General features: G+C 37.9%; 1 protein-coding gene across 2 annotated transcripts; it reads left to right on the forward strand.

Moving 5' to 3' along the window:
- Positions 1 to 225: 225 nt before the first annotated feature.
- On the forward strand, positions 226 to 19,971 carry Frg1 (FSHD region gene 1). 2 transcript variants are annotated; one of them, XM_027391170.2, is made up of 9 exons: positions 226 to 367; positions 2,279 to 2,383; positions 5,634 to 5,759; positions 6,149 to 6,206; positions 8,569 to 8,683; positions 16,485 to 16,589; positions 17,796 to 17,887; positions 18,361 to 18,471; positions 19,840 to 19,971. In XM_027391170.2, the coding sequence occupies exons 2-9, from the start codon at positions 2,323 to 2,325 to the stop codon at positions 19,874 to 19,876; spliced, it is 705 nt and encodes a 234-aa protein (XP_027246971.1). In that variant the 5' UTR covers positions 226 to 367; positions 2,279 to 2,322; the 3' UTR covers positions 19,877 to 19,971. The 2 variants fall into 2 exon arrangements, with proteins under 2 accessions (XP_027246971.1, XP_027246970.1); XM_027391169.2 differs by having other exon boundaries at positions 232 to 367; positions 2,279 to 2,349.
- Positions 19,972 to 20,429: the final 458 nt, after the last annotated feature.

Consider the following 20,429-nt stretch of genomic DNA (forward strand, 5'->3'; position numbering starts at 1 on the left):
CCTCGTCCACCAGGGGGCCGCCTCTGCCTGCTTTACCTGTTGGTTTGAAAAGCCCCAACATCCGGGACTTCGCCGCGAGAATTAAAGCACGCGGCGCGGTTGGACCTTCCGCGGCCGCCGTAGCGTCTCCACCACAGTAAACAGGAAGTAGGAGATTCGTGGCGCTGAGATGAAGAAGGCAGAGAGTTCGTGAGTGACTTTCAACTCGCGCCGTTAGAGCCACTCGCTGGCCTTCTCCACTTCCTCCCCCCGCCCCTCGGCCAACAGGAACTCCGCCGGACCCAGCTACCTCTGAGTGCGGAACCATGGCCGAATACTCCTTTGTAAAGTCCACCAAACTCGTGCTCAAGGGTTCGAAGGCCAAGAGGTGAGCGGGGCTTGGGCGGGAACCTCGCTTCTCGGCGCTTCCCCTCCCGATGATTGCTTGCTTTAGGACCTCGGTGTGGATGTGGGCTCAGATGTGGACCGCACCAGTGACGAAGACTGGTGGTTCATCTGCTCACTTTTTCAAAGCCCAGATATTTTTTTATGTTTCCTGTATCTCGAGACTGTCAACGAGTTAGGAGAATTGGAAGAGCCAACCAACGCGGACCCCTAACAGCCAAGTGAGGGCGAGCTGATAATGATCAGCGAGCTCGATCTTTAAAGAAAACTACCTGCCCATTCGTACCTCCGCCCTCCTTTGAAAGATTTGGCCAAAGTTGAGCACTTTTTTCCTGGATCACTGGTGAAGCAGTTTCAGTAGGTACTTGTTAGGGAGCTTCGTGCCTTTGAGAACCTTCTTTAATCCCACCCCCCGCTTGAGAGGGAGACGCCGCTGACATGTGTGCCATCGAGAATTTATCCTGATTGAAGCTGAAGCAGCTGCAGGGAGGACAGAATTAGCTTCTGAAAACTTTGTAGTTAAGATGCAAAGAATTCAAGACAGGGTTTCTCTTTGTAGCTCTGGCTGACCTGGAACTCGCTCTGTAAACCAGGCTGGCCTCGGACTCAAGAGATCTGCCTGCCTCTGCCTCCTAAATGCTGAGATTAAAGGCGTGTGCCACCATCGCCCAGCTCAGGATTTGTTCTAAGCACTTTGGATAATCACTTTTCCCCTAAGATCTATCTCCCTTTTTGTTTTTCGTTTATGAAGCTGTAATTCATATAACACAAACTCCTTCTTTTTATTAAAGTGTATAGCTAGTAGTTTTTAGTATATTTATGAGTTCACCACTATCTAGTTGGTAAGTATTTTCCAAAAGAAACCCCTTAACCATTAAATAACCATATCCATCTGTCCCTCTAGGTTTCTGTCACCTGCTTTCTGTCTACAAGGATTTGCTTACTATGATTATTTATGTCGTTGGAATTATACAATATATAACCTTTTGTGTTTGGCTTCTTTCACTTAGGTTGTTGAGACAGGGTCTCACTGTGTAACCCTGGCTAGCCTGGAACTCACAGAGATCCACCTGCCTCAGCCTCCCACGTGCTGGGGTTGAAGGCATATGTCACTATACCTGGCTTATTTGACTTAGTTTTGAGGAGCATCCGAAGTGTGGTACAATATAGTATTCATTCTGTTTTGTGGCCAAATGCTTTGCTTTTGTATGTTGTTAGCATCTTTTGTTCCTTCATTGAATGAACACTTTACACTAGTGATAACTGCTCTCAATAGTCTGGTTTTTGTGGACATACTTTTTTCATTTTTCTTGGAGCTGTATGGGAGTAGAGTCACCTAGGACTTATTTATAGTAACTCAGTATTTAGCTTTTTGAGAGATATTTTCCAAAGAGGTTGTGTGATAACACAACCTGACCAAAGGTGTGCGAGTGGAGAGAGGATTCGTTTCAGCTTACATCTTGTATCCATTCCATCATCCGGGAAAGTTCTGGAGGCAGGAACCAATGTAGAGGCCATGGAGAAATGCTGCTTTCTGGCTTGTCATTCTGCTTTATTACACAATGAGTTATGCCCACCTGTATCAATCACCAATCAAGGAAATGCCCCCACAGGCTTGCCCACAGGCCAAATCTGGTGGGAGCATTTATTCAATGGAAGTTCCCTCTGCCTCTATCTTGTGTTAACTTGACCAGAACACTAGCAAGCACAGAGGCTGTACCATTTTTCATCCGTCAGCAATAGAAGGTTCATAGTCACTCGTAGTAAATTTTTAAAAGTCATTTATCTATACATCAATATATAGCTTGAACAACTCCTGAGTGTTCATCTTGTCATTTTAAACACATATTTCAGTATTTCCAAACTCATATATGTATCTTTTTTTTTTCTTTAGTAAGAAGAAGAAAAGCAAAGATAAGAAGAGAAAACGTGAAGAAGATGAGGAAACCCAACTTGATATTGTGGGTGAGCCACTTCGGTTCACTTTATCGAATGACAAGTTAGTGTCTGTTGATGGTTGATGCCCCCGTTCGAAGAGTTGTCCTCATTAGAACTGATGACCTGCTTGTCAGATCCTTCACTTCAGAAGAAGCTCACTAGATGTCACTGTTGTTCTTACCATCAGAACTACTAAGTAGAACAAAAACTCCTTAGTCGCCAAAGCCTGGTCTATAACTTTAAATGCCTATCATACAAAAGTATTGCTTAACCAAGTACATGTTATTTTTCTTGGGAAGTGCATGAATTTTAGTGAAAAGTCCACAATTTTTGTTCCCAAAGGAAGTATAATCTAGTAAACTGATTGTTTTATATCCTGAAATGAATGAAAATTCTAAACAAAATTGTGCATCAAGCTTTCTCTATAAATGTTATAGAAATAGTCTCCCAAATGCATATCCAGATGTTGGGGGGGAGGGTTGTCCTTTGTATACCTATACTTTAAGTCAAATTTCTTGTCTGTCAAAATTAAGCAAGTTAAAATTTCAAACCTTGACAAAATAAAACAACAGGTAAAGGCATTTGTGGCCAAGCCTGACAACCTGATATAGATCCATGGATCCCAGGTGGTAGAAGGAGAGCAGTGACTCACACAAATTGTCCACTGACCTCTGCATGCATATGCATTTACACACACACACACACACACACACACACACACACACACACACACACACACAAAGGTAATAAAGGATTTAAAGAAAATAGGCAATGGTGCACAAATTATGTGGGAAACTTCACATCATTTGAAAAAGTAGTTCTAAAATAACAGAATTCTATTATTAGGGTCAGGATTAAGAGTGAGATGTATGAGTGTTGATTAGCAAATTCTTAGGATAGGTATTTAACAATATTAGAATGTGCCAAAATTTCCTAAATGTTCTTGCTGTTACACATCCGTGGTAGCAAGTAGCCCTTTCTCCCACCCTGGTGCTTTTGTTTTCTTTACAATGCTTTTCTGATGAGTTGGTCACTAGTTTTCTTCAGGCTTGTTAATTGTTTCTCACATAGTCACTGCCTTTGAGATCTTTATTTAGCTTATCCCAACATCATGAAAAACTTGCACTTTTCCTTTTAGACACTCTAGATTAGGGTTTCCTTTCTTCCTGGTTTTATCATCCACCTAAATTGGTTGTGCAATATTAGGTAGGATTCAGAGGTTGGATTTGCTTTTTTTTTTTCCTATTTACAACCAGTTCCAGCCTCTTTTTGAGTAGTTACCTTTTAATGTGAAATGGCTATTTAAAAAATAGTTTCTGTCTGTTGGTCAGTTTCCTGACTCCTGTTTCATGTACACATTTTTTCTGTTATTATATATTTGCCTTTATTACTTTCCCTTCATAAACTTTCCAGGTCCAATAACTGAGTCCTTCTACTTTGTATTTCTTTTGTCAAAATTAGCTGTTCTGAGTTTTTTTATATCCAAATTAATTTCCGAGTCAACTTACCATTTTATTTCATAAAGCCTGTTTAATTATCTGAGAGTATTGTATTGTTTCTGGATTATTTGGGAGATTTAATCTATTAATTGTATATAATTTATATTTCTGTATCAGCCTTATTCTTTGAGGTATTAACACTCGCTCATTGTCATCCTATTTTCATTTATATAAACATCTTCAGTCATGTTTTCTTTGACGATAGTTTTAATTTTCCTTTCTTCCTTGTGTCTTTTATTTCTTTTATCAGCGAGGACTTTGGAAATGTTGAACAGATATAGTGAGAATAACCATAGTTGTTGTTTCTAATCTTTAGCAAAAAGTCTGGAGTAGTCCCCCATATAGTGTAATTTTAGCTATAGGATCTTCATATAGGTGTTCTACCAAAATAAGGATTTTAATTGACAATTTTAAAAATAATTCTTAGTAAGTTGTAGAATTGGTCAAAGAGTAACAAAGATTTGAACATGTATCCCACTTGCCAATTGTTCTGACATAGAAAACAGTAACTGACAACTGCAGAATACATGGGTTTTTTAATTGTCCATAGAAATAAACCAAGAAAGTATGTTCTCCAGTCATACTGTAAATGAGACTGCACAGCAATACCTTTTGAAAGTATCAAAGTGTAGAATTTGATGTCCCTTGTTTTGTTTAAGAAAGAACAAAGTGTTGCAGAGGATCTCAGATTCCACTTTAGTGTCTGCAGCACTGACACCATAAAGCTGTAAGGGAGGTGGTGAGTTGGGTCCCCCAACCACCACCAAAACAAAACTGTGATTGGTTGGTGATGGCCGGCTTCAGTGAGCCCAGTCCATGGCACCTGCTGCTTTTTTGACAGCTTAGCCCTGGGGTGATCCTGTATCCATGAAACGTGTAAACATGCCTTTGAGTGGAGGCAACTTGAATCCCAAGAAGAAACATAAATGTACTGTGGATAACTTTTTAGGCAGTGAGGATTTCTAAAAGAAATGTATCATTTTCTCTACTTTGGCAAAGAATGAAAATTTTGTAGTTCATCAGAAATGTATTATTTTTCTGAAATCCACTATTGAGGTTCTATGTTAAAAGTATGTACTATTAAATGTAGACTTGGGTGTGGCTCAGTGATAGGGTAGTTGACTAGCATGTATGAAGCTTTAGCATGTTTGTGTGGGGAAAGCATTAGTGTGTGTAGGATTTGGCATTGGTCTCAGGCATCCTCTGAGGAAAATGAAAGGCTGTTGGCTGGAAAGCACCTCTGTCTGTGGGCCTACATTAGCTTGTGGTAGTCAGAGAAACTGCTCTCTTACCCTTTTGGTTTGGTTTTGTGGGGGTGTATTTGGTTGGTTGGTTGGTTGGTTTGGTTTGGTTTGGTTTGGTTTTGGTTTGGTTTGGTTTTTGGAGAGAGGATTTCTCTGTATCCCAGGCTGTCATGAAACTCACTCTGTAGACCAGGCTGGCCTCCAACTCACAGAGATCGTCCTGCCTCCGCTTTCCAAGTACTTTAAGTGCTGCCTGCCCTACCCTTTTGCATCTCTGCAAGTTTTAGAGTGATCGTCACTGTGATGTTAGTCACAGGAATCCACCCATATAAACAAACAAGTTTGTACAAAACTGCTAAAATATGAGTAAGGTTTGGGATTCTGTTAATGTTGACTGCTAAGGATTATACAGGAGTTATGCAGGTGGTACGATTAGGAGTAACTCAGTGAAGGGTTGATTCTTACAATTGTCAAATACAGGCTTTTAGAAATAAGTTATAGTAAAAACAACAGAAAACCTTAGGTAATGCTGAAATAGAATGGTTAAACCTTGATTTTTATCTTGTAGGAATCTGGTGGACTGTTTCCAACTTTGGGGAGATTTCGGGAACCATTGCCATTGAAATGGATAAAGGAGCCTATATCCATGCACTGGACAATGGCCTTTTTACACTGGGAGCTCCACACAGAGAAGGTTTGTGTGGGGGACAAACACTGATGGGGAGGCCCCGCCAAGTAAAACATTGCCAAGTTTGTGGATGAGTCTGAGGCGTGTTCCAAAGCAAGGCTGTCATCACAGAGCTCCTCCCCATTTTTCCTTCCTCATTCCCGCTATTGAGAACTATCTTTTCTGATTATATTGAAAGTGGCTAAATAAGTCATGCCGAACTGTCTTGCAAAACACATAAATTTACCATGTAACAATGTCTTGATAGTATAGATAGTGTGTATTACAGTGTGTTCAATTATCTTAATATCCTTACTTGGAATTTCAGGGAGGAAAAGCTAGTTTTTAAAGCATAACAGTCTTTGTGTATATGTTTCTAGCAAATGCTGTTTATTCTCCATTTTTGTTTCCGCTAGTTGATGAGGGCCCCAGTCCCCCAGAGCAGTTTACTGCTGTGAAACTGTCCGATTCCAGGTAAGCTGTAGTTGAACTGTATTTAAAAGCCTTAAATTTTAACTTTAGTTAACTATGCATGCTAATGCATGCCTTTCATACCAGCACATTGGAAACAGAATCAGGAGGAGCAGGTGTTCAAGGCTCTCTTGGCTATATAATGAGTTTGGGACCAGCCTGGACTACATGGAACCCTGTCTCAAAAAATAAAAATTTCACGTAACTTAAAAAAACAAACAAAAAAAAATCTACACTATTACTGAATACAAGATCAGAGAATAGTTTTAATTGAAAGACTATTTTGAAACAGAGTTTTGTCTTTTTGTTTTGTTTTTTGTTTTTTTGAGACAGGGTCTCCCTACAGAGTACTGGCTGTTCTAGAACTCAAATCTGTAGACCAGGCTGGCCTCAAACTCAGAGAGATATGCCTGCCACTGCCTCCTGAGTGCTGGGATTAAAGGTGTGCACCAACATGCCTGGCTTGAAAATGATATTTTTCTGGTGTTCAGAAAACATATTATTTATATTCAGAATTTTTTTTATTTCTGGTTTGGGGAATGTCTACATGTACATTAGTGAAGGGGCACATAATGTTTTATTTACATCAGATACATATTGTCCTGAGTGTGATTGTGAATAATCACATGCAGCCATCTGTAGCATTATCCACATGTGGCCTCATGTCTGTGCTCAGGAATTTGGGATTTTGGAGGTTTGGGGATTAGGGTTACTTAACCTGTACTACTCATGTAGATAATCCCAATATATATCACTTGTCTAGAAAAAAATAAGAGCATAACAATGAAAATTAATGTCAAGAGACCAAATTAAAAAGATCCTAAACAGCATGAGAAGAAAATAAACATGAAATAAGATCTGCCAGTGCTACTATAATATATGGATTTGCCATCAGAAGAGAAATTAGGCATGGTGGCAGACATTTGTCATTCCAACACTTGGGAGGCTCAGAAAGGAGATTACAAGTTCAGGCCAGCTAAGGTATGTAGTGGTGACAACCTATCTCAGAAAAAGTCAAGAAATAAAAAGGCAAAAGAAAAGAATATTGCTGAAACTAACAAAGTGTTCCATGATCACACAAAAAAAAAATTGACCATTTTTGTTTTTACAGTGCAAAAGTGCAGAATGATACTTTTGCGTAGTAGAGAAATTGAGTGTGGGTGTTTTAGTAGTAATTACAGCAATATAATAATGATTTATATTATCATCAACCCCCAACTGAGTATCAAGTCAGTTCAGCATCCCTGGAAATTGGTTGTCAAATAAAAATCAGAAATTGTTATTTTTTTAAATCACATTTAAATAATGGCTTTTATATTTCTTTGAAAGACTTAGGAGTAAAGCAAAGGAACAAATGTCAGTCAGTAAACTTTTTATAGTTACAGACAAAAATATTATGAGCAATAAAAATGAGGAAAGTATTTGCAACACTCTCCATATGCAGTGAGTGGTTACTTGATGGTGGTATATGTGCAAAGCATTCATAATGCTGATGACATCAGTAGAACTTGTTATGGAGATCAAGGTGGCCTCTGACTCACAGAGATTCACCTACTTTTGTCTCCTCGGTGCTAGAACTAAACATACATGCCATGTCCAGGGTATACTTCTTCAAAGTAAAGGATTAAAGTAACTTTTTTTAGCTAGGTGCATAGCTTAGGGCAGTGGTTCCCAACTTGGGGGTTGAACGATCCTTTCACAGGTGTCATATCGTCTGTCCTGCATATTATTACAGCTAACAACAGTAGCAAAATTACAGTTAGGAAATAGCAACAAACTATTTTTATGGTTGGGGGTTACCACAAAATGAGGAACTGTATTCAAGGGTCACAGCATTAGGGTGAGAATTGCTGGCTTCTCCTCAATAAAAATCTCTCTTGAGGTGAGAACCTAAGTTGTTCGAGCCTTTCCTTGAGAACATGTTAACAAACTGTAAAGTTTGAATATCTAGTAGGAGTCAGCATGGGCTATTAAAAAAGACCCTGTTTTAAAATCATAAGTTGATAACCTTCAATCCAGTGGTTTCCTCTTCTAAAGATGAATCAGCAGTTTTATGTATAACAGAAAAATCAGTAAGACTGTGTAATAGCATAAAAGGTGACTTTCATATATCTATGCTAGGACAGTAATGCATTTGGAAAATGATTGCTACATAATGTAAGATACTGTATAATAATATTAGAAAGCAAAATATAAGATTATAGGTAGAGTATATATAGTGTCCACTGTAAACATGTCTAGATTTTTTTAATGTATATGCATATATATGTGTATACACACACACAAATACATAAGTATACTCTTTATTTTATAGTTAAATTCTTATTCTCAGTTTTTAACATTTATCTTTTTTATTAAACCATAGAATTGCCCTGAAATCAGGCTATGGAAAATACCTTGGTATAAATTCAGATGGACTGGTTGTTGGGCGTTCAGATGCAATTGGGCCAAGAGAACAATGGGAACCGGTGTTTCAAGATGTAAGTACTATTTCTTGGAAGGGTACTCTGCCAGTTTCATTATCAGTGAAAGCACATTCTATAAAATTAGGAATAAAACAGTAAAGGGGTAGATTGTAATAGTGATATGAAAACAAATTAGAATGAACACATACACCTATAACAATGTCAAAACAGTGGAACAAAAAGTACCTTCCCTGTTCTGGTTTCTGTCCACCACTGAGGCCTTGTTACCTTATTTTTGTTGAGAAGATTTGGACTCTTACATTTAAGTGTTGGGTTTTTAAAAAGAAGCAAATCTCAGTGTTTCAGGAGCATTTTTTTTTCACATTAAGTTGGTTTAGAACCTTTAGAGACTGACAAGGGGACAATAGAGGAGGCTAATGCTGCATTGTGATAGTTTGTGCATAAAATAGTAAATCATGGTATGGTTCATTGAAATAAATACCCTTTGTAGAGCTCTAAGTTTCCGTTTATGAGAGAAAATCAGTAAACAAGTTTAATTAAAGATACATCAGGTTTAGTAAGTATTCAGTTGTAACATATCAAAAACTATAAAGAAAAACAGAACAACCCATAAGAGAAGTTCAGTAGCTGCCCAGCAACCGTGGTATGTACATTTCAGCATAGCATTAGGGCCAGAGAGGCAGCTCGTTAGAAAGAATATTTGCAGCATCAGTATGAGAACCTAAGTTCAGATTGCAGCAACCACGAAACAGCTGGATGAGGCTGTAACTTCAAGGCTGCAGCAGAGACTGCTGGCCGCCAGCCTGACTCCAGGTTCAGGGTTCCCTTTTTCAAAGGAATAAGACAGAGAGTAATGAGTAGAACATCCGGTGTCTGTTATTTTTAACAAACTTTCGATCGTTCAGTTTTACCAATAAAGAGTGGGAGCCAGCTGCTGGAATTAAAGCCTGATAGCCCAAAGAGGCAGGGCAAACACCCAGGTGATCTTCCTCTTCTGCTGACATCCCAGAAACCTCCCTCTATTCCTACTTCTCAAACCAGCCTCCTGAAACTGCATGTTCCTCCCTCCTATTTCCTGTGTGTGTCTCTAGCTGTCCTGATTCCTTCCTACTCTCTGGTTTAATAATCCTTTGTTCACTTCCTGTCAACTGGTTGCTTGCTCCACCTCTTGACATCTGGTTGACTTTATTTAACCCTGTTGACGATACTCAAGCTGAAAGCTCTTGGATTAAAGGTGTGTGCTAGGACTGAACCACACCACAGCTAGAAACAGGTTTTTCCAGTAAATAATGCAATCTGGGGGTTCATAGTGTGGTCAAATATCCTACAACAGGTACTCTCCAGCCTTTACATGTACTGGGGCACTCGTGCACGCACACACACACACACACACACACACACACACACACACACACAACACTTAAGCACAAACAGACCAAAAATAGTGACATAATAATAATACAATGCCTTGGTGCTTTCCAAGGTGATAAATTAGCTATTCTCCCAAGATGAGCTAATTTATCCTTTTCTTCATCCCCTAGGAATACAGTCTTGAGTTGGTAACTTGTAAAAAGTTATGTCCATATTGTTGTGAGAAACACATTTTGACATCTCATGAGCAAGAACTGTATTCAACAGTACTTATTTTTTTTTCTTTTGTTGGAAGTAGACTTCTTTTCATACAATATATTCTGATTATGGTTTCCCCTCCCCCTAGTCCTCCTAGTTCCTCTCTAGGTCCCCTTCCATCAGGATCCTTGCCCTTTCTGTATCTGCTTAGAAAACAAACATCTTGGGAGCAATAATAAAATATAATACAGTAAAAAACACCAAAAACAAACAAACCTCAGAATAGGACAAAACAAAAGAAGAAACAGAGCCAAAGAACAATCACAAGAAACATAATAGAGACACATGTTCACACACACAGTAATCCCAGGAAAACACAAAACCAGAATCCATAATATATAAGCATTGGATCCATAAGGTTGAGACAAAAATTCTCTGACTCAGCATTGTGAAACAAAGAACCTCCAAAGATGCCATTGAGTTTGTTTTGTGTTGCCATCTACTGCTGGGCATGTGACCTACCCTTAAGAGTGGATTGTTTCTCCCAGTGAGACTCCCTTGGAGAAAACTAATTTTTCATTTACAAGTGGTTACCAATTAGAGATAGCTTTTGGTTTAGGGATGGGGGCATGTGTCCATTCCACCTTTCAGCTCTAGGACCCCTGGTGCAGACCTCTGCAGGCCCTGTGCATGCTGCCAGTCTCTCTCAGTTCATATGTACATTGGTCATACTATGTTTAGAAGGCCTTGTTTTGTTGGTGTTCTCCCTCTGGCTCTTACACATTTTCCACTTCCTCTTCCATAGGGTTCACTGACCCCTAAAGGGAGGGATATAATATTTAATATTTAATATCCCATTGAGTATGTCAAGGTGTCTTGCTCTCTACATATTGTCTGTGGGTCTCTCTTTTTTCTTATCTGCTGCAGGAGGAAGCTTTCTCTGAGATGGCTCAGCAAGGCACTGATCCATGAATATAGCAGAATGTCATTAGGCATCATTATAATGCTATATCCCTTTAGCTGAACAATAGTATTTGGTTTTCCCCTAGGTACCTGGCCTATCTACTCTCAGGTTCTTGGCCACTAAACAGCATCGGGTATAGGTTCCAACTCATGGAGTAGGCCTTAAATTAAATCAGATATTGGTTGTTTACTACTCCCACAAGCTATGTGCCACTGTTGCACCAGTGTATCTTGTAGGCAGGTCACCATTGTAGATAAAGGGTTTGTAGGTGGGTTGGTGTTTACCTTTCTTCTTTGATAGCATACAGAGTGCCTTCCAGTACCATGAACACTGATCCACAGGAGATAAGGCGCAGTGAGTTATGTAGGTGTTGTCTTCAGTAATAAAGTCCTTCCTATCATTTTGTGAAGAGCCACCAATAACCCTGGTGCTAGCCTGACTTGTTTGGGGGTTCTCATGGAACCCCATTGACCAACAACTTGATTAGATATGTAACCCATTCCTGGTCTCAGAAGCTTTCTTTGATGATGAAAGATGTCCAATTGGAGTTTTGTCTCCCCTGTTGTTTGGTGATTTCATTTAGATCTCCTTCATATATGTGTGTTTTAGTAAGTTTCTATGGTATTAGGTTTCCATATGACCCTTCAAATGGCCCTTAGTTTTAGAAATCCCTCGCTGAATTCCCTCCTGTTCCCCATTCCAATCTCCCACCCCTCATCCATCCATAACTGTTCTGTTCTTAAGAGTCCATAACTATCCTGCCTAGGGAGATGTGTCTCTCCTCCCAGTCCCTTACTCCATACCTAACCTCTGTGGTTATATAGATCATAGCTTGCTTATCAATGAATTAATAGCTAACATCCATATGTAAAGGAATACTATGTTTTTCTTTCTAGGTCTGTATTACCTCATTCAGTATGATTTTTTTTTCTAGTTCCATCCATTTACCTGCAAATTTCATGATTGTATTTTTTCATTTTATTTATTTATTTATTTTGGTTTTTCAAGGCAGGGTTTCTCTGTGGCTTTGGAGCCTATCCTGGCACTTTCTCTGGAGACCAGGCTGACCTTGAACTCACAGAGATCTGCCTGCCTCTGCCTCCCGAGTGCTGGGATTAAAGGCGTGTGCCGCCAATGCCCAGCCATGCATGACTGTATTTTCTTAATGGCTGGGTAATACTCTATTGTGTAAATGTACCACATTCTTTTGTTGAGGGGCATTTGGCTGTTTGAACAGCAATGAATGTGGTTAAGTAGTGTGTCTGTAGTAGGATGAAGTGTCCCTTTGGGTATGTACCCAAGAATTACACAGCATGATCTTGAATTAGATTGATTTCTACCTTCCTGAAGAACCACCACACTGATTTCCATAGTGGCTGTACAGGTTTGCACTCCACCAGCAATGGGTGTTTCCCTTACTCCACATCCTCCCAAGCATGAACAGTCATTTGTTTTACTGATCATGGCCATTCTGACTGGTGTAAGATATACTATCTTTTGTGTTTGGGAAATACCTGCTAGTCCATTGAGTTTATGACTCAGCTAGCTCCAGCGATTCTGCTTAGTTTTTGTTTGGATGACCTGTCTTCCACAATCACTGTGTGAGGGTTAGTGTGTGATTTAAGCTATAGTAGTGTTTCTTTTATGAACTTGGGTGCCTTTGTATTTGGTGCATAGATGTTTAAACTGCCTTATCTTCTTAGTGGATTTTTCCTTTGACGTAGTGTCCTTCCCTCTCTTATCTGATTAGTTTTGTTCTGAAGTCTGTTTTGTCAGATATTAAAATGACTACTGTCTTGCTTCTTAGGCCCATTTGAAATGGCCTCAAATGAAATACTTTTTCTATCCTTTCACCCTGAGGTGATGTCTATCCTTGATATTAAGATATGTTTCTTAGACGCACCTTAATGGTGGATCCTGTTTTTTAATCTGTACTGTTACTGTGTGTTGTTTTACTGGGAAATTGAGACCATTGATGTTGAGTGTTATCAGTAAGCCATGTTTGTTGGTTCCCATTATTTTGTGTTGTGTTTTGGGGTTTTCATGCCATTCTTTTGATTTTCCTGGTTTGATTTATTTATTCTTTGTGTTTTCTTGAATGTGGCTAGCCTCTTCAGGTTGTAGTTTTCCTTCTAGAGCCTTCTGCTGTACTGAATTAATAGATAGATATTGCTTAAGTTTGGTTTTATCATGGGATTTCTTTCTTTCTCCATCTGTTGTAGTTGAAAAGTCTTGATGGGTATAGTTGTTTGTGTTGGCATCTGTGGTCTCTTGAAGTTTTACAACATCTGACTAGGCCCTTCTGGCTTTTAGAGTCTCTATTGAAAAGTCAGGTGTTCTTCTTATATGTCTGCTCTATATGTTACTTGGTCTTTTCCTCTTGTAGTTTTTAATATTCTTTCTTTGTTCTGTACATTCAATGTTTTGATTATTATGTGACATTAGGAATTTATTTTCTGGTCCAATTTATTTGGTGTTCTTTATGCATTCTGTACCTTGATGAACACTTCCTTTAACTTGGGGAAATTCTCTTGTATAATTTTGTTGAAAATGCTTTTCAGTGCCTTTGACCTGGGTTTCTTCTCCTCTTTTTCCCTTATTTGTAGATTTGGTCTATTCATAGCATCCCAGATTACCTGGATGGTTTGAATTTGGCTTTTTTTTTTTTTTTTTTTTTTTTAGATTTAACCATTTTCTTTGACCAAGGTATGCAATTTCTTCTATCTTGTCTTCAGTGCCTTCTTTCATATTCTGTTGTTGAGGCTTGCCTCTAAGATTTCTGTTCAAGTTCCAGTTATCCCTCAGTTTGGCTTTTCTATATTTCCACTTTCATGTCTTAAACTGTTTTCATTTCCTTCCACTACTTGATGTGCTTTTATAGATTGCTTTAATGGATATATTCATTTCCTCTCTAAGGAAGTGTAACATATTCAGAAAGACTATCTTGAAGTTCTTTTCTTGTGTTTCAGCTACATTGCATTTCTCAGGGCCTTCTGAGCTAGGGTTGCAGAGTGTGCCACCTGGATCTGCTTAGTCCTCTGGGAATAGGAGCAGTGAGGCAGAAAAGGCCACAACAGAGCTGGAGATAAGACTGGGGAATTTAGGGGCTGGAGAGATGGCTCAGAGGTTAAAAGCACTGGCTGCTTTTCCAGAGGCCCCAGGTTCAATTCCCGGCATCCACATGGCGGCTCACAACTGCCTGTAACTCCAGTTCCAGGAGTTCTGATACCTTCATACAAATACATATGCAGCCAAATTCCAATACATAAAATGTAAATAATGTTGTGACCGTAAATAAATAAAAAAAAATAGAAAAACAACTGTGGAAAAAAAGACTGGGGAATTTGATTTGGAGGAGAGGAGAGAGAATAGAGGTCTGAAGATTGATTGCCTACTTGCTTCCTTGGTGGGCATGAGGTTTCCAGAAAATGGCAATGGGAGTTGGGGCTAAGACAAAGAATAACAGTAATTATTTAAGCATGTATTATGCACTCTGGCATTTTCTTTGCTCTTCTACCTCTGTCTAGTTTGGGTGGTCTTGTTTTGCTTTTTTCCAAGACTGATTAAAAACAGTAGTTATACCAGGGCCTGTGAGGTTGCTCAGCACCCAATAGCCTACATTTGATTATCAAACCCATGTAAAAGTGGATGGAGAGCAGTGACTCCACAGAGCTGTCCTCTGACCTCTGCCCACACACACCATGACACGTGCACACATGCATGCATCTTATATCACAATAACTGGAAGTAAAATAAAAATTACACTAATAGGGAAGAACAATCTATCATATGTTAAAATGACAAAGTGCAAGACCATTATTTCATTTTACTTTTAGGAAGCTACTTCCCAGAGTTATCCACAGCACATGTGGATTTTGGTGGAGGGTGCGGCTGCATACAGTGAAATCCCTGCCACCTTGAATAAGACACCAAACAAAATCCACGTAATTCATACTGTTTCATACATACATATTCATACATACATATGAATCCATGTGTTCGTACTGGATATTTCAAGTTTATTCTGTAATTATTGTGTTTGTGAATTTTTTTCCTGAAAGTTTTCTAGAAGAATCATCCAAATAAAAATTATAACTAAACCTTACCATTATTAGGAAAACTTAACTATAATTCACATTCAGATCCACAAGAAAATTAGTTTTTGAGGTTTTATTTAAGAAATCAATACAATCATAAACATTCAACTTTTAAAAGTCTGTCATGCCAGTTTAGATTTTTCAGAGAAAAATGAGATTGGTAATAAGAAAATGGGACAGATTGTGAGATGGAATCATAAATCATAATATGTAAATGTCATCAGTCATAGACTACAGCACTCTTATGTATTGGTAGGGAACCATAAAAGTATTAGCAGTTCTGATTACATAGTGACTCAGCAGCAGGCCTGAAGCTTGGAACTAAAGTGGATGTGTCTGTACTCAGCAACTATCTGTTGAGTATTCGGACATTTATCTTCAACAACCCTTACTTTTAACATTTATCTGTCTGTCTGTCTGTCTGTTTATATATATTTATCTATCTATCCATCTATCTATCTATCTTTGAGATAGTGTCACTATGTAGCCCTGGCTGTTCTGGAACTCGCCATATAGCTGGGCTGGTCTTGAACTCAGGGATCCACCTGCCTCTGCTTTCTGAGTGTGGTGATTATAGTGTGTGCCATCCTGACTGACCCTCAACATTTATTTATTCCAAAGATATTTATTGCTGCTTATAGGACCCTGAAGAACGTATAACTGCAATTAAATTACCCTTTTCAGCTCATGTTGATTCAAAAAAAAAAAAAAAAAGTCTGTCATGCTACACAAAATTCTCTCTAGGCCAAAGGCCAGCTTTTTAATGCTTTTAATTATGGAGAAAAATTAATTTCACTTGAAATGCCAGTATTTCAATAAATTACTGCATGTTACTCATAAGTTTTATTTTCTTTAAAGATAATTTTTAGCTTAACTACTGAGTTGTATCTTCAGAGATAGGAATTAAAGAAAGAAATTAATTTTGTATAGGTAGAATGCTGTCCTGATAGAAGAAAGTAAAAGGTCATGTAAGTGCTCTACCACTGAGCAATAGTCTCCAGCCCAATAGAAAAACTCTAAAAATGTTTATTGTGATAAAGTTTTAATATCAAGATTTGGGGTGATTTTGGTTTCCCTTATGTATGCTTTTGTATTTTCCAGGATTTCTCTAAATTCTTTTTGATTTTAGAATTGGGGAGAAAATTTTAAATTAGATAATGACCTATGATTTCTCAAAGTATTCATAGTTTGATTTATTTTTTTCTTTTTTCTTTGTTTTATTTAGGGGAAAATGGCTTTATTGGCTTCAAATAGCTGTTTTATTAGATGTAATGAAGCAGGTGATATAGAAGCAAAGAATAAAACAGCAGGAGAAGAAGAAATGATAAAGGTAAACATCTCCTCCTGGCTAGTAGTGATGTCTGGACAGCTGCTGACTGTCACTTTACAGATGTAACACCATTTTCTATGCTGATCCAGGTGTGCCTTAGCTATCATAAATCCCGTGATGTCTTGTTTGTACAATGCAATTGAGAGATCACTGATCAGAGCTTCTCTACAGTTTTCCAAATACTTAATTTTTAAGATAGATAGGATGTTCACAGTAGAAACATACAAAGGCTTGTGTCTCCCAGCTGCACTGCTTACCTGGTTCCCATCCTTTCCCCTGTCGTTTGCTTCATTTGGTTTTACTTTGCTTGTTTGCTTGCTTGCTTTATTGTCTTATGTAAACATATCATATAAACTCCTTTCCTGCTTTTCTTTCCTGTTGTATCTTGGAGATCCCTATCAGTGTAAATCTATACTAAAAGTCTTCCCCTTCCTCACCTACATAGTGTTCTATTTTAGGGATGTCCCTTACTTTATTCAACCAGTCTCACATAAATTGAAATGTAGATTGTTTCCTGGCTTTTGTCCTTAGAAACAATGCTATAACTGACATGACCGAATCTGCAAAAGCAAAATTATAGGGCTAACCCTAACCCTTACCCTTTATGATTTGTTAGCTACTGTGAAGTTGCCTGACAGAAAGGCTGTATTCTTGTCAACAACTTCATTAGCACCCTTGATGGTAGTCACTAAGTAAACATAAACGTCTTAGAGCTTTTGGGTCTTTGGCCCTCAGATGTTGCTCTCTTAGTGAATATACACATGTTCTGTACATAAGGAAAAGCATGAAACTCATTAAACAATTGTTAGTGTTACTTTGATGTAAGTCACTAACTGGAAAGGGAAACCACCTTTTTCCTGACAGACTTCCTCAGTGCTACTCTTTGCTTTTACTTAATTGTAAAAGTTACACAGGTACCTATATATCACATTAAAATTCTCACTATACTGCCAGGATCATCAGGTGGCTAAGTAGAATCTAATGAAGCTTTGTTTCAACTTACATATAATTTCAGCTATTTCTGTAAATGATAAATGTATACGAAATCAAAACACATCACACGTCTTGAGCTTGTCTTTTCCTAAATCTTATTGCTAAGTTAATTGTTTTCTTGGCTTGCATAAAAAATCACGTGGAGTGCTCTTGCCTAGCAAGTGGGGAGAGGAAGATACATGTGTAACCTGTTGGGTCCTCATCAATATCTAGATTAGATCCTGTGCTGAAAGAGAAACCAAGAAGAAAGATGACATCCCAGAAGAAGACAAAGGAAATGTGAAGCAGTGTGAAATCAACTATGTGTATGTATTCTCCTTTCAGACTCCACTCTGACAGTAGGGTTTCTCAGGACACCTAATAGCAAAGTTTGTGAAGGACCGGAAAGCCAATAATGGGAACTCAAGGACACAGTGATGAGTTGAGAGCTTAAAGCTAAAGACACTTGGGTTAGTCAGCTCTCCCTTTCTTTAATAGAATTGCTATCACACCACCCAGGGGCCATTCATGTTCTAGACATGAGGACTGCAACCAGCCAACATCCTTAGAAGGAGGCTTGGCAGAGCTACCCAGATGATAGCCCTCTTGATGGATCATAAGAAATCATCTTTGTGAGATGAAAACTCAATTTTTATAGAAAATGTCAATTTTTGTAGAAATACAATTACGTTCGTTAAATAAATCAGTGGGGAAAACTTTTAATAGTATTTGGAATTTGGTAAGGAAACACAATAAAAGTTTGAAATTTGTTTTTTCAATGACAAATCTTTCTTCACAGAAAGAAATTTCAGAGCTTCCAAGACCACAAACTCAAAATAAGCAAAGAAGATAGTAAAATTCTTAAAAAAGCTCGGAAAGATGGATTTTTGCATGAGACACTTCTGGACAGGTAATTGTATACTTGCATAATTATAGCAGTTTTCAAAACTAGTGTATTTTTATATTACTATTGTTTTAGGATTTTTGCCTTCTTCTCTAATTTATATAGTAATATTACCTAAAGAAGACTTAAGTCTGGGGAAAGTATGCTAAAAACAAATTTATAAATTATAACCAGAATATAAATATTTAAATTCTTTTAGATTTTCAGGTTTGTTTGAAACTATTTCATAAATTTACTGAACCACCAGTGTAGTAATTATCATGCAACCACCAAGCCAGTTTCCATGATGTAGTAGTTACCATGCAGCCACCAGGTCGTTTCCATGGTGTAGAAGTTACCAAATTGGGGGTGGGGTGGGTGGTAGGGGAGGAAGGAAGGGAAAAGTGAACTGGGATTGTCATGTAAAACAATCTTGTTTCTATTTCAAATAAAAAAAAAAATCTGAAAAAAAAATAAACAAAAAAAGAAGTTACCAAATTTGCTTCCCATTATCTTCCCTTAAGAATTAGGAACAGAGCTAGAAAATTGCATGAGTAATACCAAGATTCTATGTGTTCTGTTTGAATAGTAGAGGTTCCTAAAACTAAGATAAAAATGTATGAATTTGTATCCAGACTAAAAGTTCAGTGAGGGAAATTGACCTATTTTAGTAAAGTTAGATTCAGCAGTGTGCAAGATATTTACAATAACATTATTGATATTTGTTCCAATTTTCTTTTATTTAAATAAGTAACAACCTACAGTTACTACCTGGAAAAGCAGGCAGTAAAGTTAGCTGCGGGCTTAAAGTGCCAAACTGAATAGGAATACACTGATAATCTCCTGTTAGTCATAAAGTCTTCTGTTGTAAATCACTCTTAAGCCTTCCCATTATCTGATAAAATAATACTTAATTGCTTACTTCCTGTTAAGTGTTTGGTAAAGATGAAATCAGTTAATGGGAGAGTTCTTTTCAAACTGGAAAAAGCATTATGTGTGTAGTTCTGAGAAGTCAGAAAAGGACATAAAATATAGTCGGACTGTGAACTCTAAAATAGAATAAGCAATTTGTCTAGTAACTTTAAAACCAGTTTAAAAAAAAAATTCACCATTGCCACCCTGTAGAATCTTAAGGCAGGCTTACGCCGATGAGTGACTAATGTTTCTCTTGTGACCTGAAAAAGCCCTTAAGCCACCTCTGTTAAATACTACAAAATAAGTTTCCTAAGACTAGAATCCATTTTACATGGGTAAAGCTTTAATAAAAATCTTTTAAAATAAATGTTTAATACAGTAATGAAAATAGAAGAATTTCCAAGCATAAATTTTCTACTTAGTAGCAATTGACTCTATATGATATGTTTTACATTGTTCCGTTCTTTATGTCTTAAACAGGAGAGCCAAATTGAAAGCTGACCGATACTGCAAGTGATGGAGACAGTTTTGTGTTGTTTTGGTTTTTTGTTGTTTTGCTGGGACCATTTGTTTTTGTCTTGAATAAAAATATTCATTATAACTCGTCTTTTAGTTCATTAGTCCTTTTGAAATTCTTGCTTAAATTATCTAGTTTGACCAAGACTGATCAAATTTAATCCAGGTTTTTCATGGGATTTACTTTTAAGGTAAGTGTACCCACTTAAAGAATCACAGAACTTCTTATTCTCTGAATTCCCTGTCATGTTCCTCCAGAAGAGGCAATACCTCCCCACTCCCCACCCCCACTGCTGTGGGCTCTTGCTGTACTGCCTCTCTTTATCTTGGTCCCAGCTTGATCTCTACATTGAGAGGACAGTAGAGCCTTAGTAAAGCTTTGCTACTCTTTTCTTTCTTTCTTCCTTTCTCTTTCTCTCTTGTTTGTTGTATATTTTGGTTTTTTTATGATTACGTTTTCTCTATATTTATTTTCTTTTTTTCATTTTAATTAGAAAGAGGATTATTTTACATGTTAATCCCAGGACCCTCTTCCCCCTCCCCCACCCCAGCTT

The sequence above is a fragment of the Cricetulus griseus genome (assembly GCF_003668045.3).
Source record: "Cricetulus griseus strain 17A/GY chromosome 1 unlocalized genomic scaffold, alternate assembly CriGri-PICRH-1.0 chr1_1, whole genome shotgun sequence".
NCBI classification, from domain to species: domain Eukaryota; kingdom Metazoa; phylum Chordata; class Mammalia; order Rodentia; family Cricetidae; genus Cricetulus; species Cricetulus griseus.

Bases quoted from the DNA above. Each gene is read 5' to 3' on its own strand.
- Frg1 (XM_027391169.2), top strand. From the start codon at position 306: ATGGCCGAATACTCCTTTGTAAAGTCCACCAAACTCGTGCTCAAGGGT. The intron at 8,684-16,484 runs GTAAGTACTATT...TGTTTTATTTAG, and splicing joins GGGAACCGGTGTTTCAAGAT to GGGAAAATGGCTTTATTGGC. The intron at 16,590-17,795 runs GTAAACATCTCC...ATCAATATCTAG, and splicing joins GAGAAGAAGAAATGATAAAG to ATTAGATCCTGTGCTGAAAG.